The sequence below is a fragment of the Thamnophis sirtalis genome, unplaced genomic scaffold (genome assembly GCF_051295495.1).
Source record: "Thamnophis sirtalis isolate CommonGarterSnake01/CBP01778 unplaced genomic scaffold, rThaSir2_p1.2 scaffold_26, whole genome shotgun sequence".
NCBI classification, from domain to species: Eukaryota; Metazoa; Chordata; class Lepidosauria; order Squamata; family Natricidae; genus Thamnophis; species Thamnophis sirtalis.
The window spans coordinates 354,734-381,702 of NW_028261406.1; the positions used below are offsets into that span (position 1 = coordinate 354,734).

General features: G+C 48.0%; 2 protein-coding genes across 2 annotated transcripts; one reads left to right on the plus strand and one right to left on the minus strand.

The window, feature by feature from the left end:
* Positions 1–2,461: 2,461 nt before the first annotated feature.
* On the minus strand, positions 2,462–11,909 carry PLAGL2 (PLAG1 like zinc finger 2). Its single transcript, XM_014074591.2, has 3 exons — positions 11,778–11,909; positions 6,305–6,681; positions 2,462–4,085 (listed from the first exon to the last, which is right to left on the minus strand). Exons 2-3 carry the CDS (start codon positions 6,562–6,564, stop codon positions 2,873–2,875), a joined length of 1,473 nt encoding a protein of 490 aa, XP_013930066.2. The 5' UTR covers positions 6,565–6,681; positions 11,778–11,909; the 3' UTR covers positions 2,462–2,872.
* Positions 11,910–25,645, plus strand: POFUT1 (protein O-fucosyltransferase 1). Its single transcript, XM_087703141.1, has 7 exons — positions 11,910–12,265; positions 13,153–13,274; positions 14,359–14,541; positions 16,435–16,547; positions 21,145–21,337; positions 22,376–22,618; positions 24,760–25,645. Exons 1-7 carry the CDS (start codon positions 12,151–12,153, stop codon positions 24,946–24,948), a joined length of 1,158 nt encoding a protein of 385 aa, XP_087559267.1. The 5' UTR covers positions 11,910–12,150; the 3' UTR covers positions 24,949–25,645.
* The last annotated feature ends 1,324 nt before the right edge of the window (positions 25,646–26,969 follow it).

The following is a 26,969-nucleotide window of genomic DNA, read 5'->3' on the forward strand; positions in this document are numbered from 1 at the left end:
GAGGGTTTCAACGCAATTGCAAGGACGAAGCGTCTGGCGTGGACAGGCGGGGAGAAAGAGCATCGAACGCAACCGGGAGGCATTATTGCAGAGATCGCCTTAAGGTATCTGGGCAGGTAGGCAGAGCCAGGGGAGGCCCCGCGCTCCGCTCCCTGCCTATGAGGTAAAAAAGAAAGGGGCCGGTGGGGGGGGGATACCCCCAAATGCACGGAGGTGGACCCTCCCCCAAGGGAGGCCTCGGGCAGCCCCTGGAGGGGCGCGAGAGAGTAAGAGCAGAGCATCATGAGGTATTCACTGTAGTAGACATCATACGAGAGTTCACGCGGGGAAGACAGAGAGAGGGGGGGGGGGCAACTTTGTAACTTGCACAAGAGCCCCCCAAGCTGGGGAAGGGAGAGCTGAGGGCGAGAAGGGGGGATGTGGAAGTCACTGTAATTCCCGTATTTAATCCCCCCCCAGGATTAAATTAAGCGACAGGTTACATTCTGAGTAAGGCTCACTTTCCTGCCTAAGACGGGGGGCGAATCCTGCCACCCCTTCCTTCCGAGGGGACGCCCCGCAGCCCCGGGGAAGATGGGGAGGCTCAGCCGTCTTTGGGTTAAGACCAACGGGACGTGCCAAGAAGCCTGCAAACGGATGGAGGGACAGACAGCAGGGGTCCCCCAACCCTTGGGCTGCGGCCTGCTACCTGAGCCATTCACAACCAGCGGCTGAGCATGTGTGCATAGCCCCCCCGCTTGCGTGAGCAGCGGGCGAGCGTGTGCATGCATGCTTCATTTTCACACACAGCGGTCACGCGTGACAAATGCACACACATGCCGGCTGCTGGCATGGAGCCACTTAAGTTTGGGGAACTCTGCGCTACGGGAAGAGCATCAGAGGACGTGGCTCTCTTGCTGCTTCCGCCGTGTCCAACTGGCCCATCGCTTGCCAAGGCGAGACAACCAGGAAGGACCCCTGGTCAGCCAAGAGGGCATCTCCGCAGCCCCCCCCCCCCCCGGCTTCTCTTTTGCTTTCTTGAGGGAAGCAAAGGTTGCTGGTGGTGATTCTTATTTTTGCTCTGTGCCGAGTTCAGACTGTTAGGGCTGAACTCCTTGAGGAGGGGTATAAAAAGGGAGCATGGGGGCTCTGGAGCTTAGAGGGGGGGGGGGGAAACCAGCCTTGCAGGAAGGAAAAAGGGGCATGGAAATGAAGAGGCGGATGTTACACCCTCCGCTCACCCAGCCCCCCTCCCCAAAAGGCAACCGGACTCCCCATAAGAAGCCGAAAGCGAGGCTGCCCCACCTCTGCTGTTTTCCCCACAGTTCCTTCCTGCAAGGTTGGCCTGCTCATGTGGTGGGTGGGGGCTCCGCGGGGGGGGGCACGGGTGCTGCTGGTGAAAAGGCGAACTGCACCCTCACTACCCAGAAATGGGCCAAAGGCACCAAGGAGCTGGAGCCAAGGATCTTCCTTGAGCCCCCAAAGGCCACACGAGATCAGCCCTCAATCGGCGTGCTTTGTCTTAGAACGGACAAGGAGATTTTTTAGGGGGTGGGTGGGGGGAATAGGGGGAAAAAAGAAAGACATCTCGGCAGGACAGGATGATGGGCCTCCCTCCTGGTCAGTAAGTCTTTTCAGGAAGAGGCCTCGGAGGGTGGGCTGCTCTAGTCAAAACCCTAACACAGTTCTGGCAAACCTTTTTGGCACCGAGAGCCGAAACGGTAGCGCGTGCACAAGGGACTGCCGGAAACTGGAAGAGCAGTTCCCCAGTGCGCATGCCTGCACTGGGAAGCCGAGCTCCCAGTCCCCGGCACACACGCATGTGCAAATAATCAATTGGAGCACCAGAAAATGGAAGCTGAGCTTCCCGGCGCAGACTGATTTTCTGGTTTCCGGCGCGCCCGTGCACGCGAAGGCCAGCTGTTTGGTGCGCACATCAGAACCCGGAAGAGCAACGGGCGAGGGCTGGTGTGCCTGGAGAGACGGCTCCGCGTGGCACTTCCGGCACGCGTGCCAGAGGTTTGCCATCACTGCCCTAACATCTTTTGGGAGGCCCTCTTCGGAAACAAAAGCCCAGAAATCACAGGGAGCCTCTCCTGTCGGGAGGATCCTTCTGATCTGCTCAAGAGATCTGGGACGGGAATAACAACAACAGCAGCCACCAACCCTCTGAATTGGCAACGGCGGAAGGTGCTGCCAGTCAGTTGGATTTCCCCACGGGGGAAGATATGGAAGAAGAAGGAGGAGGAGGAGGAGTTAGTAGTAGCAGTAGTAGTAGTGAGGTGAAACCGGAGCGAGCCAATTTCACGGTGTAAACAGTGCCTTCGCTGTGCCCGAGACCCCGAACGGCGTCTGGGGCACCACCTGATTCATAACAGTGGGGGGGGGGAAACGGTGGAAAAGTAAACGTGATCCTCAGAGATTCGTTGGCTCCAAGAGGAGGAGGAGAAGTCTCGATTTGCTCAGGCGGGAAGTGGGGGGGAAGAGGAGAGGGGAAACGGACATTCCTGCCACACCGACCGAGGGAGACGCAACATGGCAGGGGTGTGTGTGAGTTGGGCCCTGGCCTGGAAGAGGCCTCCGCGCTTCAGCTCCATGGAGCAAGGCTGGGGGGGCAAAGGGAGGGGGGGGGAGAAACTCCCGTGAGGTTCCTGATTACCAACAACGTAGAAAGAAAAAATAAAAAGAGAATACCTGAAATTCTATTCACTGCAACCTACTTTCCCTGTCCAGGACTGAGGCGTACACAGTTCCAATCCTCCCTCGAGGTTTCCCCCTCCACTCTTTTTCCACTGGAAAGACAACGAAGCCGAGCGCGATGGAGGTAACAACACCCCCACCCCCACCCCGCCCTCCCACCGCCACTGATCCACGTGCCCGCCCAGCGCTCTTCTCACTGGAATGCTTGGTGGAAACGTGGCAGCGTAGTCGCCCCCAAGCCCGGGGAGAAGACCGAGGGCAAGGGATGCAGCGCCCCGAAGCCGAGCGAGGGCCCGCTTCCCGAGGAGGGCTCCTGGGGCGGCAGAGTGGCCAGGAGGGACTGGGCCTCCCCCTGGGAATAACCCATCACCAGGCCCCCCGAGGAGACGGGGGGGTTGCAGGAGGGGAGGTTCAAGGGCAGGAAGCCCAGCAGGTGGGAGAAATCCATGTTAGCAGCACAGAGGGCTTCCGAAAGGAGAGCCGGGCTCTTGGAGAGGAGCGTCTCCTCCAGGCTGGTGGGCTGAGGCGGGGAGGAGGAGGAGGAAGGCTCGCCAGCGATCAGCGAAAGGCCTCCGGGCAGCTCGGCCAGGCAGCTGTCCATCTCCGCTTTGGGGATCTTGTCGGGGAAGTATGAGGTAGATCCGAGCTGGTACTTCGGGGGAGGCTGCTGAGGGGAGGAGGGCTCCAGCGGGTAGCTCATCCCCATCGGGAGAGGGTTGGGCACTAGCGAGGGGGGCATCCCTGAGCCGGGCATGGCCGGGACGTGCGCCCCGTACATGCCCATGGGGAGCATGCCGGGGAAACTCTTGCCGCTCATCACCTCCCTGGAAGCCATGCACAAGACGGGGCTCAGCTCCTCCTTGACGGCCACGGCCGAGCTGCAGCTGAGCAGGCCCAGCATGTCCACCGGCTCCGCCTTGATCTTCAGCAGCTCCTGCGAGTGGCTCTTCTTCATGTGGCGGGTCAGGTGGTCCTTGCGGCCGAACCGCTGGGCGCAGTACTGGCACAGGAAGTCCTTCCGCCCCGTGTGCACCACCAGGTGGCGCCGCACGTCCTTGCGGGTGTAGAAGCGCCGGTCGCAGTGGTCGCAGGGGTGCTTCTTCTCCTTGGCGCTGCCCGAGGGCCGCCGCGAGTGGGCCTTGAGGTGCTCCAGCAGCGCCTGGGTGCTCTCGAATATCTGCAGGCAGACCTTGCAGCTCAGGTCGCCGCTGGCCGCCGCGTGCATGGCCAGGTGGCGCCGGTAGCCCAGCTTGGTGTTGTAGTTCTTGCCGCACTCGGGGCAGTGGAGGGCTTCCTTGTTGGGGTCGTGGGTCTGGAGGTGGTTGCGCAGGTGGTCCTTCCGGTGGAACATCTTCTCACAGTACATGCATTGGTGGGGCTTCTGGGCAGAGTGGGTGGCCAGGTGCCTTGGGGGGGGGGGGGAGAAACAAGAGAATGTTTGTAGCTCAGTGGAGTGGAGGAGATTAGATTAGATTAGATTAGATTTGTTTTATTTATATGCCGTCTTATTCCCAGAGGGACTCAGGGCGGCGAACAACTCCAAGGGGAAAAGGGAACACAAAGTACATACAAATACAAATAGTTAAAATAGCCAAGAATCACACAACCACACAGGTCGAGAGGGGAGGGGAACTCATCTTATTGCTATTATTGCTATTATTATATTGCTATTATAACTCATCGACCCCAGGCCTGCCGGCACAGTCAGGTTTTGACGGCTTTTCGGAAGGCCTGGAGAGAGGTGAGGGTCCAAATCTCTGCGGGAAGTTCGTTCCAGAGGGCCGGAGCTGCCACAGAGAAGGCCCTCCCCCAGGTGGTAGCCAGATGGCATTGGCTGGTGGATGGAACCCAGAGGAGGCCGACCCTGTGAGATCTGACAGGTCTTTGGGAGGTAATTGGCAGCAGGCGGTCTCTCAAGTACCCAGGTCCAATACCATGAAGGGCTTTATAAGTTAAGACTAGCACCTTGAAGCGTATCCGGAGACCGATCGGAAGCCAGTGCAGCTCGCGGAGGATAGGTGTAACGTGGGTGTACCGAGGTGCACCCACGATCGCTCGCGCGGCTGCGTTCTGGATGAGTTGAAGTCTCCGAATGCTCTTCAAGGGCTGCCCCATGTAGAGCGCATTGCAGTAGTCCAGTCTTGAGGTCACGAGGGCGTGAGGAGAATAAGATGGGGGGAGAGGGGAGAGGAGGAAGAAAAGAAAGAGGGAGATGAAAAGGAGGAAGAGGAGAAAAAGGAGGAAGAAGAGGAAGAGGAGGAGGAGGGAGGAAAAAAAGGAGGAAGAGGAGGAGGAAGAAGAGGAGGAGGTCCGAGGTTTCCTGTCTGAAATGGTACAGGGTCTCCTGCCAGAGAAGGTGGCTGGACTAGAAGACCTCCAAGGTCCCTTCCAGCTCTATTCTATTCTAAAGGAGGAGGAGGAGGAGGGGAGGAAGAGAGGTGGAAGAAGACTGAGGGGTCCTTGAGGCTCTCTTCAGCTTGGCTGCTTTCTTGCAGACATTTCACAACCCAACTAGGGAACAGCATCAATGCCAGAAGGGAGCGGGGTTTGATCTCTCCCATCACCTAGAGCTGATGTTGGTATCTAGTTGGGTCATGAAAAGCCTACAAGAAAGTAACCAAGCTCAGAGCCCACCAAGGACCCCAGAAAAAGGAACAAGGAGGGCAACTGTGTATTGCTGATACTCATACTTCATTCATTCATTTTCTTCAGCCACCCAACTCAAACCAGGGCAGGTTGATAGATTCACTTTCCGTGTTCTAACACTTCCCAAGAATTAATTTTGTGATGGCATAACTGATGACCAAAAGAAAAAGAAAATAAAAAGAAGAAGGCTTGGAATATTGTGTCCGGTTTTCTGAAGTTGCTCCAGAGCAGGGGTCTCCAACCTTTGTGACTTGAAGACTTGCGGACTTCAACTCCCAGAATTCCTCAGCCAGCAACCTTGTCCCCTTTAAGACTTGTGGACTTCAACTCCCAGAATTCCTCAGCCAGCAACCTTGGCCCCCTTTAAGACTTGTGGACTTCAACTCCCAGAATTCCTCAGCCAGCAACCTTGGCCCCCTTTAAGACATGTGGACTTCAACTCCCAGAATTCCTCAGCCAGCAACCTTGGCCCCCTTTAAGACTTGTGGACTTCAACTCCCAGAATTCCTCAGCCAGCAACCTTGGCCCCCTTTAAGACTTGTGGACTTCAACTCCCAGAATTCCTCAGCCAGCTGAGGAATTCTGGGAGTTGAAGTCCACAAGTCTTAAAGGGGGCCAAGGTTGGAGACCCCCCTGCTCCGGAGTCCCTCAAAGTATAAGTACGTTGGCTTAACAACCGCTGCAAAAAACAAGGAAGGCCATAAGGCCGGGGCCAGTCACGTCGTGACCCTGTGGCGACCGTAACTGCAGGATTCAATTGCAGTCATAACTCAAGGACTGACTAGAGTCTTTAAATAGCCACGTATTCTTTTTATCTATTACGTTTTTGTATTCCAGCCCTCTGCAAGATGACTCTGGGCAGCTCAGCCTACCTGCCAATATTCCCCCCATTCCCTAACCCAAGCCAGGCGAGGATTTGAACCCAGGGCCTGGCCAGTTCTAAGCTCCCCCCCCCCCGCCCCCACTGCAAGGGCCTTACCTGTAGAGCTTGTACTTGGAGGCGAAGGCCTTGCCGCAATGCAGCTGAGGGCAGCAGTACGGTCTTGCTTCCGGGCTGGCTCTCAGCTTCTCCACGCCAGGGAAGGCAGCTTCGGACAGCTCATACTGGCACTTCCCCGGGCACTCGCTCTCTCGGGCTTTGGGCCTGGCCACTAGTTTCCAGCCCACCTCCTCCTCCTCCTCCTCTTCCTGCTTGACATCTTGAATCCAATTGGGAACACTGGTGAAGAACGCGGTCATGGCAGGCCTGGCATCAGGGGAGGGCCACACCGAGGAGAAGGGCTGCCCGTGGGCATCTCACTGCTCCAGTTGCATCCACCAAGGCTTTGCAAAAAAATAATAACCTCAGTAGAGATCCTGGAAGGAGCAAAGGTAGAGAGAGAAAAAATGATGCACAATCTACACAGGGGTACCCATCTTATAGACAGTCCTCCACTCGTGACCATGAGCCCAAACCTTTCTGTTGCTAAGCGAGACAGTTGATAAGAGAGTGTTGGCACATTTTATGACCTTTCTTACCATAGTTGTTAAGTGAATCAATACAGTTAATAGCAATAGCACTTAGACTTATAGGCCACTTAGCAATGCTTTCCAGCCCACTCTAAGCGTTTTGCAAAGTCGGCCTCTTGCCCACAAACAATCTGGGTCCTCATTTTACCCACCTCGGAAGGACGGAAGAGAAAAGAAAATTTAGGAATAGGAGATTAGTAAAATGAAATATCTTAAACAATGTAAAATGAATTATGTATATGTGAAATGTTAAAAGGGGAAAACCGGACCATACTCTATTCACAAGAGAATTTTAATTATGTAACAAAAAATAAAAAAAACTTTCCTTAAAAAAGAAAAGGACGGAAGGCTGAGTCAACATTACAATACAATATAATAGCAGATGGAAGGGACCTTGGAGGTCTTCTAGTCCAACCCCCTGCCTAGGCAGGAAACCCTATACCATTTCAGACAAATGCCTATCCAACATCTTCTTAAAGACTTCCAGTGTTGGGGCATTTACAACTTTTGTAGGCAAGTTGTTCCATTGATTAATTGTTCTGACTGTCAGGAAGTTTCTCCTCAGTTCTAAGTTGCTTCTCTCCTTGGTTAGTTTCCACCCATTGCTTCTTGTTCTACCCTCAGGTGCCTTGGAGAATAGCTTGACTCCCTCTTCTTTGTGGCACCCCCTGAGATATTGGAAGACTGCTATCATGTCCCCCCTGGTCCTTCTTTTCATTAAACTAGACATACCGAGTTCCTGCAAAAACTTATTAAAGGTTCTTTTCCTTTTATAGCCGAATTCAGTCCATTTATATTAATTGACAATAACTTTATTTCTCAATAACACTGAGCCGGTGAGATTCGAACTGGCAAATTGCAGGTAGCCGGCAGTCAGCAGAAGTAGCCTGCAGGACTGCATTCTAACCACTATACCACTGGACTCATAACTTAGTAACCCATTTGTTAAGTGAATTCTACTTTATGAACCGCAGTGGCGCAGTGGTTAGAACGTTGGCCTCAGTTGGGGTCGTAAGTCGAGGACTTCCTGTATTAGCTTCTTGCAACCCGACACGCCCTGTTGTCTGAATACAGTCATCACATCTGCTGTGCTTTAAAAGAAGAGCCACAATCTGCAAAATATGCTCCTCGGATGCTTCAGAAACTGCAGGACAGGTAGTCCTCAACTTACGACCACGTTTGAGCCCCGAATTTAGGTTGCTAAGTGAGAAATTTGCTAGGTGAGTCTTGCCCCGTTTTTACAACATTTCTTGCCATGTTTGTTAAGCGATTCACTGCGGTTGTTAAATTAGAAACACTGTCGTTAAGGGAATCTGGCTGCCCGACTTCAGGTCGCAAAAGGGGATCACGTGACCCCAGGACCCTGCAACCGTCGTAAATGCGAGTCAGTTGCCAAGGTAAATCACATGACCATGGGGATGCTGCAACGGTCGTAAGTGTGGAAAGTGGTCGTCGTTTTTTTCCAGCGTCGTCGCAACTTCCAATGGTCACTAAGCGAACAGTTGTAAGTCGGGGACTGCCTGTATTCATGCAAAGGAGGAGGACTGGCTCATCTTTACTCCAATTCATAGCTAGGCATGCAGGTGGGACACACACGGAAACCCGCAATGTTTGTGTACCTGCTTAGGAATTTGGTGAGCAAACATGGAAACTTTTCACTCAGTTGCACCCGGTCCAAGTAAGTCAAACACGACAAGGTTACACAACCACAAAGAGGTGAGCCCAGACTCCCCACCCCCACCCCCAGTGATTTTCCTCAGAGCTTCCGCTATCCCCCAACGGGAGGGAGAGCTTCCCTCATTTAAAAGGCGGTAAAAGTATATAGGTAGTCCTCGACCTACGACCCCAATTGAGCCCCAAAATTTCCGGTGCTACGTGAGACATTTGTTAAGTGAGTTTTGCCCCCAAGTTACCGCCGTCCTTGCCAGGGATGTTAAGCGAATCGTTAAGTTAGCGGCACCGTTGTAAAGTGAGTCTGGCTTCCCCACTGGCTTCGGCCTGTCAGGTGGTTGCAAAATGGGATCACGTGACACACACACACCCCGGCCAGGAACACTGTGACCGTCAGTTGCCCGAGCGTCTGAATTTTGCTCACGTGACCACAGAGATGCTGCAGTGGTCGTAACTGTGAGAAACGGTCATAAGTCAACTTTTCCCCGGTGCCATCGGAGCTTTGAAGTGTTATAAAGCCAAGGATTATCTGTACTATCCCTTTTGCTGACTCGTAGGTTTTGTTTACATGACACCGTAAAGTAGCGTTGGGTGTGTTGGGTGCCCCCAGGGAACTGAGCCGAAAAATACTACGAGTATTATTTTCCCTACCAGTCCACTTCTGCTTGAGCCTATGCGCTTCGATCACGCATGTGGCCTACCCACATGCACAGAGCATGAAAACGTGCCTAAATAGAGCCAGGGATTAGTGAGTAGGCCCACCCACCATTTCCACTTCTGGTTCGGTTTAACCGGTCCAAACCGGCTGAAAACAACCTCTGACTACGATCCAGAGAAGCACATGGGATGAATGAAAAAAAGAGAAAGAGAAGGAGAGGAGGGAGGAAGAGAGAAAAGGAGAAGGAGAGAGGGTAGGAAGGAGAAGAAAGAGGGTAGGAGTAGGGGAGAAGGGAAGAAGGGGAAGGAGAGGAGGAAGGAAGGGAGGGAGAAAAGAAAGAGAAAATAAGGTGGTGTCACAGCAGGTGTGAACAAAGCATTCCAAATTATACCTTATAATCTTTCAAATGGAATAACAAACGTATAAGAATGGCAAAGAAAAAGAATAACTATGTGAATGTATACCTATAACTGTATGTAAGAGAATAAATGACAGTAAAAATATAAAGCACAATATAGGTAAATAATACTTGATCATAAGTAGCTAAGTATAAATAAATAAAGAATTGTACATAAAAATGGATAACGAACAAGGAGATTATGAACGCAAGATAGAAATGTATAGAAGCAAATAAACCAATTCGGAACCACTGTATGATTATACGATGGAACTTATTGTTCCTATGTTGTTTTTAAGTTATGTGTTTGTTTCTGTTGATGTGTTTTAAAATAAAAATTAATTTTAAAAAATGCCATGAATGAATCGTGAAAGGAATTCATCTCAACCGGTATTCTGTATCTCATAAAATCTCCTTTGCGGCAAGCAGCTGCAAAATGTGCCTAATCTGTTCCATGGAAACATTTGTGGGCACGGGTGCATCTGTAGCTACTTTTCATCATTAAGACTACCTGTGGCATACAAAAGGTAACAGAAGCACACAAGGAGTCTGTAGGACAGGAAACAGGAACTTCAAGAAGTCGTAGGGGCAGAGAGAAAGTATCACGGATTCCTACGTTGCTATTTTGGGGAGGGGAAGAGGTTAAGTGTCTGTTAGAAGAGAATCTTTCTAGCTCAGGGTTGAACTGTGGGGGTCCTTGGTTCCCTCTGAACTTGGATGCTTTTCTTGCAGACGTTTCGGGACCCAACTAGGCAACACCATCAGTGTTAGAAGGGAGTGATGGGTTTGTAGAGAGGGAGAGGAGGAGGAGGAGGAGAACTGTGGGTGTCTTTGCTGCTCTCTGGGCTTATTTGTTTTCTCCTAGATCAGTGTTTCTCAACCTTGGGAGACTTGAAGTCCTGTGGACTTTAACTCCCAGAATCCCCCAGCCAGCACAGCTGGCTGGGGAATTCTGGGAGTTGAAGTCCACAGGACTTCAAGTCTCCAAGGTTGAGAAACACTGTCCTAGATGCTTCACCACCCAACTCAGTAACACCGTCAGTGCCAGAAAGGGGAGTTTTTTGGGGGGGGGGGAGGAAGAGGAGGACTGTGGGGTTCTTGAGGCTCTCTGAGCTGGGTTCTATTTTTGCAGGCAGTTTTATGACCCCAATAGGGAACATCTTCACTGCTGAAGGAGAACAGGGAACAAATCCAGCCCCCTTATAGTACTATTTGGGTCATGAAATTTGAAGTAAACAACCAAGCTCAGAGAGCACTAAGGAGCCCACAGTCATTCTCCTCCTCCTCCTCCTCTCCTCACTCCCACCTCACATCTGGGCACTCAGGATGTAGCCCAGCTGGATTATGAAGCCTCTTGTCACAAAACCACCAGGCGCAAAGGACCCACAGTCCCAGTCTTCTTCCCAGCAGAACCAATGAATGGGTGCCATTTCTCTACTTAGATGGATGGAAGAGTAGTGCTCTGCTTGCCAGGACCTCAAGGGATCAAGCAGGGCATTGGCACAGATCCAGAGGAAGAGAAGAGGCCTTCCTGGTGGCTGATGGGTGAAACCTGAAGCATCCCAGCCCTGAGATATGGCACCTTTCCTCAATCTTACCCACTGTGGATTCCAACTCCCAGAATTCTCCAGACAGCGTGCTTTAAGATGGGAATTCAATTCCCAGAATCCCCCACCCACCATGCTTTAAGATGAGGGGACTTCATCTCCCAAAATTCCCCATCCAGGAGCTTTAAGATGGGTGGACTCCAACTCCCAGAATCCCCCATCCATCAGGCTTTAAGATGGGGGGACTTCAACTCCCAGAATTCCCCACCCACCATGCTTTAAAATGTGGTAAGACTTCTCTCACTCTGGGAATTCTGGGAGTTGAAGTCCCCCCACCTCCAAGCAGCCACGGTTGAGAGAAACGGGTCCCGAGGAAGGCCAAAATGCCTCATATGCAAAAGGAACAACCCCACCCCCCACGAGGCCAAAGTAAAGCGACCCCAAGGGAAAATAAAAATATCCAAAGACCCTTCCTGACAATCTTCAGGGTTTTTTTTGGGGGGGGTGTCCCTCCCTCTTTGGCTTTAGAAAGGCGGGCGCCCCCCCCCTCAATTCACGGGCACCCGAAATGTCCCGCCGAGACGTTCACGCAATGCGCATGCGTACTTGGGCGCGTAGCCTCTCGCCCCCCCCCCCACACGCCTCTTTCCCGCTTCGTTTCCGAGCTCACCGCTGCCGCCGCCGTGGCTCCCCTCCTGGCGCCTCGAGAGCCCGGAGGGAAGGGAGGAAGGCCCGAAGGTTGCCGTAGTAGCCAGGGGCGAGGCAGAGGCCCCATGGCGGGGAGGGTACCGGGAAGGAAGGAGGCGACCAGGCCTCCGGCCCAGCAAGCCTTTGGTTTTTTTTTCCCCCTCAGGCGGGCTGGCTCGCGCCGCCGCTCAAGGCCTCCATGGCGCCACTTCCGGCCCCGACCGGAAGTCACCCCGTCCTGCCCTCCCTGACGCGCGGCGCCGGGCGGGAGGGGCGTGGCCGGGCGAGCCTGTTGCTATGGAGACGGCCCAAGAGGCCTAAATAGGCCTCGGCCTCCTCTGTAGGCCAAGGTGGCGATGGCGCTCGAAGCAGTCGGCGTCCTCCTGCTCTGCCTGGCCCTCCCGAGCCTGGGAGGCCCCGACGACGATGGCTGGGACCCGTCCGGATACCTGCTTTACTGCCCCTGCATGGGTGAGGCCCGGTTCAGCCGCTTCGCTCCTTTCGGGGCTGCCGTTCCTGCCCCTCCGCCGCCGGGTTGAGTGGACGGCATGGAGCGGGGGGAATTGCCCCGGCTCTCCTCGCTTTGCCCATCAGCCCTGCACCGCCGGCCTCCGAGGGGACGCCTACCTTTGGGGGCTGTACTACAACTCCCATCATCCCTGGGAGTCCTGGCAAGGGAGGGCGATTAAGCCAGGCTCTAGGGCACAGGTGGGGAACCATGGGCCTTTTATGCCTTGTGGACTACAACTCCTATCATCCCCGGGAGTCCTGCTGGCAAGTGGGAGCAGTTAAGCCAGGCTTTAGGGCAGGGGTGGGGAACCATGGGCCTTTTATGACTGATGGACTACAACTCCCATCATCCCCTGGAGTCCTGGTGGCAAGTGGGGGCAGTTAAACCAGGCTTTAGGGCAGGAGTGGGGAACCATGGGCCTTTTATGACTTGGACTTGTGGCCTTTTATGACTTGTGGACTACAACTCCCATCATCCCTGTGCACCTTGGGAATCCTGACCCGTTAAGCCAACCTTGGGGCACAGGTGGTTGCAGTGTCCTGGGGTGATACAATTATCTCTTCTGACCTGACAGCCAAAGCAGACTCACTTAACAACCTGTTGCTAACTTAATAATTGCAGTGATTCACTTAAGAGCTGGAGCAGGAAAGGTTCTAAAATGGGGCAAGACTCACTTAACAACCATCTCGCTTAGCAGCAGAAATTTTCAGGATTCCCGTATCTGTAATTTCAGCCTTGTGGTTGAACTCAAAAAGCAGTAAAGCTCTTCATAAAAGCCTGTCTAGATTTAATGCTGCCCTTTCCTTACCCAGTGAGTAAGAAATGATCCTTTCTGTTTTGTTCCAAGGGAGATTTGGGAATCAAGCAGATCACTTCCTTGGATCTTTGGCATTCGCTAAGACGATGAATCGGACGTTAGCTGTGCCTCCGTGGATCGAGTACCGGCATCACAGACCGCCCTACACAAATGTACGTATGTTATTAAATTTATATGTTGCCTGTTCTGACCCCCCTCTTCGCTCGTTCACAAACGACAGCCAGACAGAACTTCAAAGGAAATATCTTTATCAGTCCCGGCTCAAGCTGGCCGCGAGCCCAAAATAAACATAGATAAAGTCTCTGGCAAAAAGTTACACAGCAAATGCAAAAACAAAACTCTTAAAGCAAACCAGGTTTTCAGAAAGCAAATCACTTATCCAAGTGCCTCTTTGAATCACTAACTCGAACAGGAACGAAACTGAACTAACGAATGACGAACGTTGACTTCTGCAACTAAGACGTGGCACCATCAGTCTTTTATCTCCAGGAGATGATCCTAACGAGCAACAGCTGCTCATTATCCTGCATCCCGAAACAACTCACAGCAAGCTTCTGCTGAGTCACAACAGTTGCCCATCACTCCAAAGGTGGTTGGTTGGATAGGACTCAAGAGCTTTTGATATGTTATTGATTTTTATCCCATCTTAATTATTGTTTATAAATAATTCAAAGTGGTGAGCGTACCTACTACTCCTTCCTCCTATTTTCCTTACTACAACCACCCTGTGAGATGGGTTGGACTGAGAGAGTGACTGATCCAATCACCCAGCTGGCTTTCATGCCTACACTGGAACTAGAACTCACCATCTCCTGGTGATTGGCCCAAAGTCACCTAGCCAGCTTTCATGCCTAAGGCAGGACTAGAACTCACCATCTCCTGGTGATTGGCCCAAAGTTATCCAGCCAGCTTTCATGCCTAAGGCGAGACTACAACTCCCTGTCTCCTGATGACTGGCCCAAAGTCACTCACTCGGCTTTTGTACCTAAGGCGGGACTAGAACTCCCCGACTCCTGGTTCCCAGCTTAAGTGGCTCTGATCTAACCGTGAAGTTCATTGCAAGCTCCCTTTTTAAGATCCAATACTCATTTCAAGACTGTATCCAACCTGCCCCTTAGTCCTCCAAAAATAGGAAGGGGTCATCTTTTTTTTTATTTCACTACGACGTGGGTTTGCTATGGTTAATAATTAATAATTCAGTGTATTTGTGTAAATGTGGGATCCTTTTAATCGCAGCTACACGTTCCTTACCAAGAATACTTCAAGCTGGCCCCACTCCTGGAATACCACCGAGTCATTAGCTTGGAGGAGTTTATGGAGAAGCTGGCGCCCACCCACTGGCCCCCTGGCAAGAGGGGGGGCTACTGCTTCGAAGCGGCAGCTCAGAGGAGCCCTGACAAAAGGACGTGCCCCATGAAGGTAGGAGTTGTCCCCACCCACCCCCTGCAACTTCTGAGGATCTGGGGGAACTCAAGAACTTTTCTACTTAAAAACAAAGATAAATGGAAGGCGTCCTCGACCACAATTGAAGCCCAGAATTTTCATTGCAAAGTGAGAAATTTGTTAAGGGAGGTTTGCCCCATTTTATGACCTTTCTTAACACAGTAGCTACCGTGTTTTCCAGAGTATAACACGCACCTTTTCCTCCCCCCCAAAAAAGAGGGTGAAAATCTGGGTGCGTCTTATACGCTGAATACAGCATTTTTGGCTGCCTGGAACCCCACCCCCTTTGCAAAAATGGATGTGTAGGGGGTTTGGGAGGCCTGCAAAGTGCTCCTGGGAGCTGGGGAGGGCAAAAACGATTGGAAAATGTATTGTTTTTTGCTAGTTTTTGCTCCCCCCCAGCCCCCAGGAGCATTCTACAAGCCCCCCAAAGCTTATGAATGTCCCGTTTTCACACAAAAATGGCCCATGTTTTGCTCGTTTTTGTCTTTCCCATCCACTAAGAGCACTCTACAAGCCTCCTAAAGCAGTGTTTCTCAACCTTGGCAACTTGAAGATGTCCGGACTTCAACTCCCAGAATTCTGGGAGTTGAAGTCTGGACATCTTCAAGTTGCCAAGGTTGAGAAACACTGTCCTAAAGGCTATGTCTGCCCTGTTTTTGGCAAAAAACGGGCCCATTTTCTCAAAAAACAGGCCATTTTTTGCTCATTTCTGCCCAGCCCCCAGGAGCACTTTGCAGGCCTCTTAAACTCTCTGCATGCCCCGTTTTTCGCAAAAAACAACTGCAAAACCTTTTTTAAAAAAATTTTACCTAATCTTGGTGCGCCTTGTACTCCGGTGCCTCTCATAGTCTGAAAAATACGTTAAGTGAATCACTGCAGTTGATAAGTTAGTAACCTGCTTGTGAAGTGAATCCGACTTCCCCATTGACTTTGCTGCTCAGAAGGCCCACAAAATGGGAATTGTGACACTGCAGCCGTCATAAATATGGGTCAGTTGCCAAGCATCTGAATTTTTGTCACGTGACCCTGGGGATGCGGCAAACGTAACTGTGAAAAACGATCATAAGTCACTTTTTTTTCAGTGCGGTTATAACTTCAAACGGTTGCTTAAATGAACTGTTGTAAGTCGAGGACTGCCTGTAATTCTTGATTTTCTTCATTCCCTTTTTTTGAAAACAAAGGGGGGCTGTTTTCGTGAAAAACGGGCCATTTTTGGGAGGTTTGCAGAGTGCAAAAACTTTTTTTTAAAAAATTTGCCTCTTCAAAACCTTGGTGCGTCTTATACTCTGGAAAATATGGTAGTTAAAAACCCCACAAACAAGGACTATCTTATATGCTTTGTGAATTATTTCAGCAACTTCTTCCCCCCCCCCCCCCCCATATTTCTATTCTGAGTTTAGCTATCCAGCTATCCAGGTAGTCCTCGACTTACAACAGTTCATTTAGTGACCAAAGTTACAACAGCACTGAAAAAAATGAACTGCGGACTGCTTTTTACACAACTGCTGCAGGATCCCCGTGATCATGTGATCATAATTCAGAGCTTGGCAACTAACTCACATTTATGACGGTCGCAATATCCCGGGGTTCACGTGATCCCCTTTTGCGAATTTCCAACAAGCAAAATCAGTGGAGAAGCCAGATTCACTTAACAACCGGGTTACTTACTTACTTAACAACTGAAGTGATTAATTTGAACAGCTGTGGCATGAAAGGTCGTAAAATAGGTCAGCGTTCAATTAACCAGTGTCTCGCTTAGCAACGGACGTTTTGGGCTCACTTGTGGTCGTAACTCAAGTACCTACATGGATTTTCAGGAAGGGTCCTGCCCTCCTTTTTCAACCTCCCATTTGTTTCCCTCTGCAGGACGGGAATCCCTTTGGGCCTTTCTGGGATCAATTTGCGGTGGAGTTCGATAGGTCGGAGATATTCGGAGGCCTCTCCTTCAGCGCCTTTTACAAGGACAGCTGGAACCGAAGGTAGCAAAGTTGGGAATTGCTCACAGGGAAGGATCCTGGGTCGACAATTGCATTTTAGTGAGATTAGAGAGGTGCACATCCTGCCCCTCCTCCCTGAATAAATGTTACATATTTATTCCCGCCTACCAGACATCTGGAAACCAGCCCTGGTACACAAATGAGCCCCATTCACCACCCAGGCTGTTACAACACGAAACAACAACGGACACACAGCCAGCACCAATCAACACCAATCTACCAATCCTGATACAGCCACACAACCAATCATTCCAAAGACGGCAGCTCCGACCTATACCCGTGAAAATCTACACATATATATAGTCTCCCTTTATTTATTTATCAGCACAAATGCAATATATATATATATATGTGTGTGTGTGTGTGTGTGTGTGTGTGTCTATATATCTATATATCTATAGATAGATAGACAGACAGACATACATACATACATACATACATATATATATATATACACACACACATATATATATGTGTGTGTGTGTGTGTGTGTTGTTGTATTTGTGCTGATAAATAAAGGGAGGGTTGTAAAAATCTAATACATACATACATACATACATATATATATATACATACATACATATATATATATGTATACACACACACACACACATATATATATATACACATACATACACATATATGCTGGTCTTGTTTTTTTGTTTTTTTATTATTATTTTTTAATAGACACAAGACACACACAACAAACACCATAAAAATGTATTCCATTACAGATTATAAAAAGTATGTCAATTGGTTACAAAGAACGTTCGTGCATCCCTTTCACAGTCATTACCTATAATCCATATCAAATTATATATTTTACATCAAGCATATTTATATATATTACTATCATACCTCATCCTTCATATGGCTATAGTTTTAACATCCCTTTATAACAAATATTCCAAAATTCAAAGCAAAACCACATAATGGCATTCCATTGTCCATTTTCAATATCATCCAACAACATTCTATCTTTGTGAACCGTTCTAAATAAAAATTAATTATGTTTGATAACAAAGTTTCTAAACCTTTCTTAATCACTGTTTACAATTTATATCCAATTTCAATATTATGGGCTTTCATACATAACAACATTTCTAAACTTCCTTTCATGGTCACCATTTAAAAATTTATACCAAATTTTCTCTTGTCAAACCAATAACATATGTATACATTATATCATTATCAATTACCTAGCTATATCCATTATCACTTCATTTTTAACATAATGCTCTAATTTTAACTATTTAGCTAGTATTTTGTTAATAGTTTTCATGTCTCAACCTGTGTCTTTTCAGTAGTAGTACAGTCTTATTCCTTTTGCCTTATGTGGGATTAATCTGGTTATTTCCTTAATCAAGTTTGTGTGGACTTCTCTTCGCACCTTGTTGCTTGTTGCATGTCTTAAAAGTTCTCGAAACCCTCCATCAACTTCTTTAATCAGCTTATCTTTGGTTATCACTAGTGCTTTTGTCAAAGTTCCTCTCCTTAATTCCATCCTTCTCTTTTTTCTCCTTCTGTACCTTGAAATCTGGGCTAGAGCTCCTTTCCATCTCTCTTCCCTTTCCATGTTCCATTCTTTCCATTTCCAACCACGCACAGATCCCTGTCAATACATCCACAGTTATCTTGCCTCTTTGTTCATTTTTCCCTTGGGTTTTTGAGACTCTAACCTCCATTTTTCCCATTAGCTGGCTATCTTCATCAAATTCTGTTATATTACCAGCTATATTTTCCAATTTCTTCTCAATTCTCTCTGATGTTTCTAATAATTTTTGAATTTCAAACATAACCTGTTGTAATGTTATGGTTTCTTCTTGGTATTGTGTCATTGTCCAATTTATAAACACTGCCACTCTAGTTGGAAAACAAAGCTTTGTTTTTCACTTCTCTCTCGCTGCCAAAGGGCAGCTGCATAAAAAAAAACCCATCTTATCTCTTTGCAAGCTAAAACCTTTGAAGTCCAAGGTCAAAATGATCAAAGAAAAGAGAGAGAAAAATATTTCCAGAACTCAGCCTCCAACCTCCAAGTGGCAGTGTAACTTCTTTTCCCTCTGATGTTACTGCTCTCTTTATATTCCTTTTATATCCTCTTTATATTTCAAGCTTAAAAGAAACAAGGCTCTTCAATGGAACAAAAGAAAAAGAAACTCATCCAAGCCAGTATTGTGAAAAAAAAAAAAAAGATTTAATCCATAGGTTAAAAAAAAAAGAGAATATGTAAACACAACAACGGATAGAGTGGATGGAGGGAGGAGTAGAAGGAAAGATAGGAAGGAGAGGAGAAAGGAGAGGAATAGGATAAAGGGAAAGGCAGAGGAAGAATGGGAGGGAATGTAAGAGTAGGAAAGAAGGGAGGAATGGGAAGAAGAGGGGAAGGGTAAAGGGGAGGAAGGGGAAGGAGAGAAGGGAAAGGAGAGGAGGAAGGAAGGAAGGAGAGAAGAAAGAGAAGAAAGGGGGGTAGGAAGGAGGGAAGGAAGGAGAGAAGAAAGGAGGGAAGGAAGGAGGGAATGTAGGAGGAAAGGAAGGGGGAAACGAAGGAGAGAAGGAGAAAAGAAAGTAGGGAAGGAAGGAAGGAGGGAAGGAAGGAGGGATAACAATTAAACAATTGTAGTTAAATGGAGGTATAATGATGGTAATATGTATAAATATCTGAGTTAAAATACTTGAGTTAATATGAATTATGCTTGATGACTGTGGAAGAGATGCACGAAAGTCTTTTGAAACCAACTGATACACTTTGTACAGTATGTAAAAAAGGAAGATTTTATGTGTTGTGTTTGTTTTGGGGGGAAAAAAATAAGAAAAAAAAAGTAATAGAAGAAAAGCCAATATTTTCACTTTAAAAAGTAGGAGGAGTTTGCAAAACTTCCATCCATAGAAGACAATTTTTAAAAAAAGGATAACTCACTGTCCAAAATAGCTTAAATCCGCCGCAGGCGCGTGAGCGATAGTGGAACAGCCGCTCGCGCAACCCCCCCTCCAGCCGTGCAGAGTGCCCTTTACTGCCATTTCGAAGGCGCCAAGCCGCAGGAGCTGGGCGGTGGCGAACAGGCGCTCGCGCAGCTTGGCGATACCCCTAGGTCAGTGAATGGCGCTGCGCCCGTCTGGAAAGGGGGTTTGCTGGGTGGCTGCTCATGAGTGTGGTCGCTTCATGGCTGCGCTGCTGCGACAGCGCAAGGCAGCCATTCGCCCATGAGGCTGTGCCCGGCTCTTTGGGAGCCCGCTCGCAACAGAGCAGCCGCCCGGCAACCCCCCCTCTTCAGCTGGGCACAGAGCCGCTCACCAACCTAGCGGTATCCTGAAGGCGCTAAGCAACGCAATCACCTTTGCCTCCCCCCCCCCCCCCGGTTCCCACGGCTTGGCACCTTTGGGATACCGCTAGGTTGGTGAGCGGCGCTCTGCCTGGCCAGAGGTGGGGGGATGTCCAGGGGGCTTATTTGCGGAGGAGGGCTTATATTTTTGCCCACCAGAAAAATGTGGCCTTATTATCAGGACATGTCATAATTTCACGGTAGGAAGAAAAGCCCACCTCCATCCCATAGTCCCCTGCTTTTTAACTGGTTTAACTCTCTTTTATTTAATATTTAATGTCTTAATCTTTGTACCTCTCTTTTAAGCCACCTAGAATCACTTGTTAGTGAGATATGAGTGGCATATATGTTTAATACGGCACCAGTGAAAAAGGGGGCTGAGAAAATACATACAGACCCTTCACATCCTGGATATAAATTGTTTCAACATCCCCCTTCCCCCCTCGGGACAGCACTGGAAGGCAATTAGACACAAAGGCAATTTCTCCCCCCCCCCAATCACTTTGCTGAACACTTAAGCCTCACAGTGTTATTTTGTGTCTAAGTATAGTTACCCATGTTCTGTGGTTGTGTTATTATTACTAGCTGATAACCGATAACCTGGCACTTGCGAGGTATATATTTACCCCCAACCCTCCTTCCATGAATGTCGCCTCAATTTCTAATGTTGGATTTTCCCCCCTTACCAGAGGGAGCCCCCTGGTGGAGTACTGTGAAGCTTACCATGGCAACCCCACAAACAACCCCACTGTACAGCAGAAGCCATTTTAGGGCAGTACGGTAGAAGCCATTTTAAGGCACAACAGGCTGTATCTTAACAGAATACCTTCCCCCCCCCCCCGAGGAGTGTTAGGGGTGTCTTACCCCCACATTATTTGTTTCCAGAGAGAAAGTCATCTGTGCACCAAGTTTGGCTGAAATTGCTCGAGGCGTTCCAGAGTAATGCAGGAACACACACACCACACAGCCATTTTTATAGAGAGAGAAGAGATTGTCCTTCTCATTCTTCTCTACTACCCCCTCTTATTTGTATCCTTATTGTGATTATTATTACCCTGGTGCTTTGCATGTACAATGGGACACAATTTCTTTGTCCAATCACGGCCAATAAAGTATTCTATATATTAAAGGTAAACAAATTCCCATGCTTCAGAGATCTCTTGTCCACTTGATTCAGACTTTCAGCCAGGCTGGAAGCTCTTTTTTTTCCTTTGGTCATCGAGAGAAAGGACAGATAATGAAGTTTTTCTTTCTCCTAGGTTTCCCCCCTCTGAGCATCCCGTTCTCGCCCTCCCGGGTGCCCCGGCCCGGTTTCCTGTCCTGGAAGAGCACCGGCCCCTGCAGCGTTACGTGGTTTGGTCCGATAAGATGGTGGAGAAAGGAGAGTTCTACATCAAGTCCCTCCTGAGCAGACCCTACGTGGGGATTCATCTGCGCATGGGTTCAGACTGGGTAGGTGTGACCGACAGAGAGAATCTGTCCCCCGTGACTGTGCTGGTTTTTGGCGGCCACACTAATTCCAAAAGCCCAAAGATTGAATCAGGAAGAGATTGGACAGAATGGTCGAGGGCTGTGATGGCTAACCTTTTTATTGTTGCGTGCTGAAAGTGTGGGCATGTACGCGCCCCAGCACATGTGACATACCACCCCCCGCACCCATAATGCAATGCATGTGTGACCCACCCACTCCTGCATGCCTCGTGCATGTGTGCCCTTGCCCTGTTTTCTGTTGACAGGATAAAAGGGAGATTGGATATAAATTGTAAACAATGATTAAGAAAAGAGGTTTAAAAACTTTGTAAATTTGGTATAAATTTTTAAATGGTGAAAAAAGGGGGAAAAGTAAGTTAAACACAATCAAACTAAATGACTGATAATGATAATAATGTAATAATTTGCATTGACAGGATAAAAGGGAAATTGGATAAAAGTTGTAAGCAATGATTAAGAAAAGAGGTTTAAAAACTCTGTTATTCAACATAATTATTTTGTTTTATTTTGAATGTGTTATAAAGGAATAATGTGATTGGATGATATTGAAAATAGACAAGGGAATGCCACTATGTGGTTTTGTTTTAAATTTTGGAATGTTTTTTTATAAAGGGACGTTAAGACAACTATAGTCATATGAAGGATGAGGTATGATGATAGCAATTATATATAAATATATGTGATGTAAAGTAGATAATTTGATATGAATTAGAGGTGGAAGGGATGCATGAAAACTCTGTAACCAATTGACACACTTTCTACATTTTTGTAATGGAGGATGATTTTATTTGTTTTTATTTTTAAAAATTTGGAAAAAGAAAAGAAAAAAAGTCCAGATGCCTCTTGAAAAAAAGCACCTTTGGCACGGTCTGTGCCGTCGCTAAATGAGGCGTCGTAAGTCACGCAACTACGAAATCATGGATCCCCAAAGCTAATAACATCGATACGAAGACTGTTCACCAGCGCTGATATTTTTCCCTTCGTTCTGTCTCCCGTTAGAAAAACGCCTGCAACCTGCTGAAGGAGGGCTCTGCGGAGTCGCATTTAATGGCGTCGCCTCAGTGTGTGGGCTACGATCGCAACACCGCCGCACCCCTGACCATGGATATGTGTTTGCCGGATCTGAAAGAGATCAAGCGGGCCCTGAAACTGTGGGTGGAGAAGATAGAGGCCAAAGCCGTATACGTGGCCACCGACTCGGAGCCCTACACCAAAGAGATACAGCAACTTTTCGAAGAGAAGGTAATCTCCACCTCCAATCGAAGGAAATTCTGCTTCTCTCTACCAGTTGTCAACTCCTAAAGTTGTCATAGGGAGGAAAGGGGGGGGGGGGCATTCCACGCATACTTTCGGCTAGAGTCAGATCTCAGATTACCGCAGCAGGCTTGGGAGGGGTGCACCTCATTGGGAAATGTGATTTCTGACACAGACTGAAGGGAGGGGAGGAACAGGGCCAAAGTTCAGCTATAACTCAAATGAGGCTCAGGTCTGACTGCAATACGGTATTGCCGAAATGGTGCTCCTAATAAATGACTGGCTTTCTTTTGAAACTTGGCTCGATACTCATGAATCAATTAGGGCATTTTTAGGAAACCTGACACCAGTGTTGACGGTGGTATACAGGTAGTCCTCGATTTATGACCACAATTGAGCCCAGAATTGATGTAGCTAAGAGAGACATTTGTTAACTGAGTCTTGCCCCATTTTATGACCTTTCTTGCCACCATTGTTAAGTGGATCACTGCACTTGTTCAGTGACTCCGGCCTCCCCATTGATTTGGCTCGTCAGAAGGTCACAAAAGGAGGTCACAGGAGACCGCCACTGTCATAAATATGAGTCAGTTGTTAAGCATCCGAATGTCAATCACGTGACCCTGGGGACGCTGCAACGGTCATAAGTGTGAACGATGGTCATAAATCACTTTTTTTAAGCACCTTTGTAACTTTGGTCACTAACCAAACCATTGTAAGTTGAGGTGTACCAGGTCAGCTAAAAACAAAACTCAGCATTTGGAGTCTGGATCGTGCCCCAAAAGTTAATTTTAATGTAATTTAGATGCAGCCGAACTTCTGGCAGTGTACATAACAACATGAAAAACAACACAATAATGAGAAAAGAATTAAAAAGTAAAAACCAGGGGCAAATCCACCCACACACCATCTAGCACAAGTGACAGTTTCTTTTCCCCATTCATCTTGGATGAATTATTAAGAGCATAAACTTTGGGGGCAAAATAATTCTTTGGAAAAGAGACTAAATAAAACTCCAATAAGGAAAAAAAAAAAGCTTTCACATTTGGTATTGGGAAGCCAAATACTCAAATTAAAAATAGTTTGGCCATTATAGGAAGTTATAATGGGGGGGAATGAATATTATCGTATACACAGCACCAGGGATCAGCAGATGGGGACCTCCATACCTCACACTTGTGGTTTATTTGTGGTCCTTTATCTCCAAGAAAAATGGCTAATAGTCCAGGCTAGAAACTAGGAGACAGCGAGTTCTAGTTTCACTTTGGGCACAAAAACCCGCTGGGTGACTTTGCACCAATCACCAGGAGATGGCGAGTTCTAGTCCTGCCTTAGGCATGAAAGTCGGCTGGGTGACTTTGGGCCAATCATCAGGTGATGGGGAGTTCTAGTCCTGCCTTAGGCATGAAAGCCGCCTGGGTGACTTTGGCCCAATCACCAGGAGATGGAGAGTTCTAGTCCTGCCTTAGCCATGAAAACCGCCTGGGTGACTTTGGGCCAATCACCAGGAGACGGTGAGTTCTAGTTCCACCTTATGCATGAAAACCGCCTGGGTGACTTTGGGCCAATCACCAGGAGATGGGAAGTTCTAGTCCTGCCTTAGGCATGAAAACCAGCTGGGTGACTTTGGGCCAATCACCAGGAGATGGGGAGTTCTAGTCCTGCCTTAGGCATGAAAGCTGCCTGGGTGACTTTGGGCCAATCACCAGGAGATGGGGAGTTCTAGTCCTGCCTTAGGCATGAAAGCCAGTTGGGTGACTTTGGCCCAATCACCAGGAGACAGAGAGTTCTAGTCCTGCCTTAGCCATGAAAACCGCCTGGGTGACTTTGGGCCAATCACCAGGAGACGGGGAGTTCTAGTCCTGCCTTAGGCATGAAAACCGTCTGGGCGACTTTGGGCCAGTTACCAGGAGATGGGGAGTTCTAGTCCCGCCTGAGGCACGAAAGGCAGCTGGGTGACTTTGGGGCCAGTCACTCAGCCCAGCCTACCTCACAGGGTGGTTGTGGTGGTACAAATGAGAGGAGGAAATTGTCTGAGATATATTGAGCACCGAGTTATTTATAAAAAGTAAGAAAAGAGGGGTATAAATAAAATTTAAAGACAACGCATTGTGGCTGTTTTCTCATCGCAGGTAAAAGTGGTCCATTTGCAGCCCGAAGTGGCCCAGATAGACCTGTACATCCTGGGCCAGGCCGACCATTTTATCGGCAACTGCGTTTCTTCCTTCACCGCCTTCGTGAAACGGGAGAGGGACGTGCACCGGAGGCCGACTTCCTTTTTTGGCATGGACTACCCCCCTCAGCTGCGGGATGAATTATAACCCACGGAGGACGATGGGCTTCGGGGGTCTCGGGGAGGCCCAACTGGGCTTCGTGCAAAGCCTCATTGGAAGCAGAGCTGCAACTGATCACTTCTGCAGAATCATCTCGGTGCTGTGTTTATTTTTTTCCCCCCAAAAAAATATTCTGAGCTGGGATAAGAAGAGCAACTTCTTGGGAAATCCCATATTTTTTCCCTTCTCTGCTTGAATCAAGGAATTCTCTGAGTACATTTGACTTCCCTCCTTCCTTTCTCGCAGCCTCCTTACCTCAGAACGAATGTCTGGACTGGTGCTTCCTTTAGCGCACAAGTATTTTACGCCCGGCACAATCAGTAAATCCCCAAAAACGTTCCTGGAGCTCAGCGAGTGGCAAACAGAAGGCGATTTAATTCACCATCGTCAGGGATTAACATTTGGCAGGTTTTTGTTTACCTTTTTCCAGATTGTATTTAATCTCCATCCCCTCCGCTTGGAGTCTACGAAAACTAATTCTGAATTTCCCGGGATCCGTAACGTGATTTTTGTATCTTCAGAATTAATTAGCATTGAAGCCTCTTAACGAGGAGCGGACTGCCAAGTACGTATATTTTTTTAAAGACATAGTTCGGAATAAAAGTGAGGTATTTTTGAAGGGTTTTGTATTTTTATAGGAATCACAGTCTCAAAGCCGAAATAAAGTCGTCTTTTCTAAAATAAAGCACTCTCGTTCTTTACTTTTGCTTTGGATACGTCAACCCAGATTTTCAGAGTTCTGGATACAAGGAGTCCTTGACGTACAACCACAGTTGAGCCCAGAATTTCTGTTGCTAAGTGGACCATTGCCTTTTGCCCCGTTTTACGACCTTCCAGAATATTTTGAATTCCAGCCAGGATATTTCAGAATTTTAAGGTTTCCTAATCTGGATATTGATCCATTTCCCCCCCCCCCCCCAAAAAAAGGAGGAGGAAAAAAGAAAAAAAGAGTCTGATAGCCACTGCCACTCTAGCCTTCCAAGCCTCTTTTGTGTGTGTGTGTATGTGTATGTGTATGTATGTATATATATTTTTTAAGTTAACTTAAGCACAAGTTCTTCAAAGTACTCTTCAAAGAAGAACGGGTTCTATCTTTTTCTTTCCTTTTCCTTCTCTTACCAAAATATTTTCCAAGAGCACCTGCAAAAAACAATTCCTGCCCTTGGCTCTTTATCAGATTTTGTAAGCAAGTTGCAAACCCTTCAGTTACAAAGTCATTAAGATCAAAAAGGAATGAACAAAAAGGATACATTGTTTCAAAAAAAAAAGAACTCCAGACTCTGGCTTCCAAATGGCAGATTTTGACTTTTTCATACTTGTCTCAAGCTTATGGAAAACAAGAATCTTTAATTGTCTTTGGTGGAATTTAATAACAAATGGTAGGAAGAATTTGTTAAAATAAAGAGAGGGTTTTAATTCAAGCCAAAAAATAAGGTGATAAAAAATAGAGGGGGAAAAAAATCAATCCATTCACGTCAAGCGGAGAAACAGGAAATGTTACGGTTACTTCAATCCACAAAATATTGTTACAAGAAAAAGCAAAAACTTTCCAAGGCAGTCCAATAAGAATTAAATTCGCTGCTTTATTCAAGGACTAATTTATCTTTTTTTAAAAAAGTTAAAAGTAAAAAAAAAAAGTAAAAAAAAGTTTCTTTGGGCAATCTTTCTCAGAATAAAAAAAATCCTCACCCGATGGACTCACTTTCACTTCCTTCTTTCCAGAGCCATCTCCGACTTCGTCAACCTGGGGGTTGTCTGTTTGCCACCGGCTTGAAGCGCTTCCCTTGGGTCAAACAAGGACTTTGCGATGTCCCTGAGACCAGCAAGGCTTTGTCTTCCTGTTCACCATCTCTACGGGATGGTTTAGGTCCTGCTGGACCGTCCAGTGGCAAAAGTGTCAACGGCGGTCTCGGACTGTCAAGACCGCACGATGTATTGTGACGTTGGATCCTCCTTCCAGGGTATGTCTAGTTTAATGAAAAGAAGGACTAGGGGAGACATGATAGCAG

Bases quoted from the DNA above. Each gene is read 5' to 3' on its own strand.
- PLAGL2 (XM_014074591.2), bottom strand. From the start codon at position 6,564: ATGACCGCGTTCTTCACCAGTGTTCCCAATTGGATTCAAGATGTCAAG. The intron at 4,086-6,304 runs GTAAGGCCCTTG...CCCCCCCCCAAG, and splicing joins TCCAAGTACAAGCTCTACAG to GCACCTGGCCACCCACTCTG.
- POFUT1 (XM_087703141.1), top strand. From the start codon at position 12,151: ATGGCGCTCGAAGCAGTCGGCGTCCTCCTGCTCTGCCTGGCCCTCCCG. The intron at 16,548-21,144 runs GTAGCAAAGTTG...TCTTTCTCCTAG, and splicing joins AAGGACAGCTGGAACCGAAG to GTTTCCCCCCTCTGAGCATC. The intron at 21,338-22,375 runs GTAGGTGTGACC...GTCTCCCGTTAG, and splicing joins TGCGCATGGGTTCAGACTGG to AAAAACGCCTGCAACCTGCT.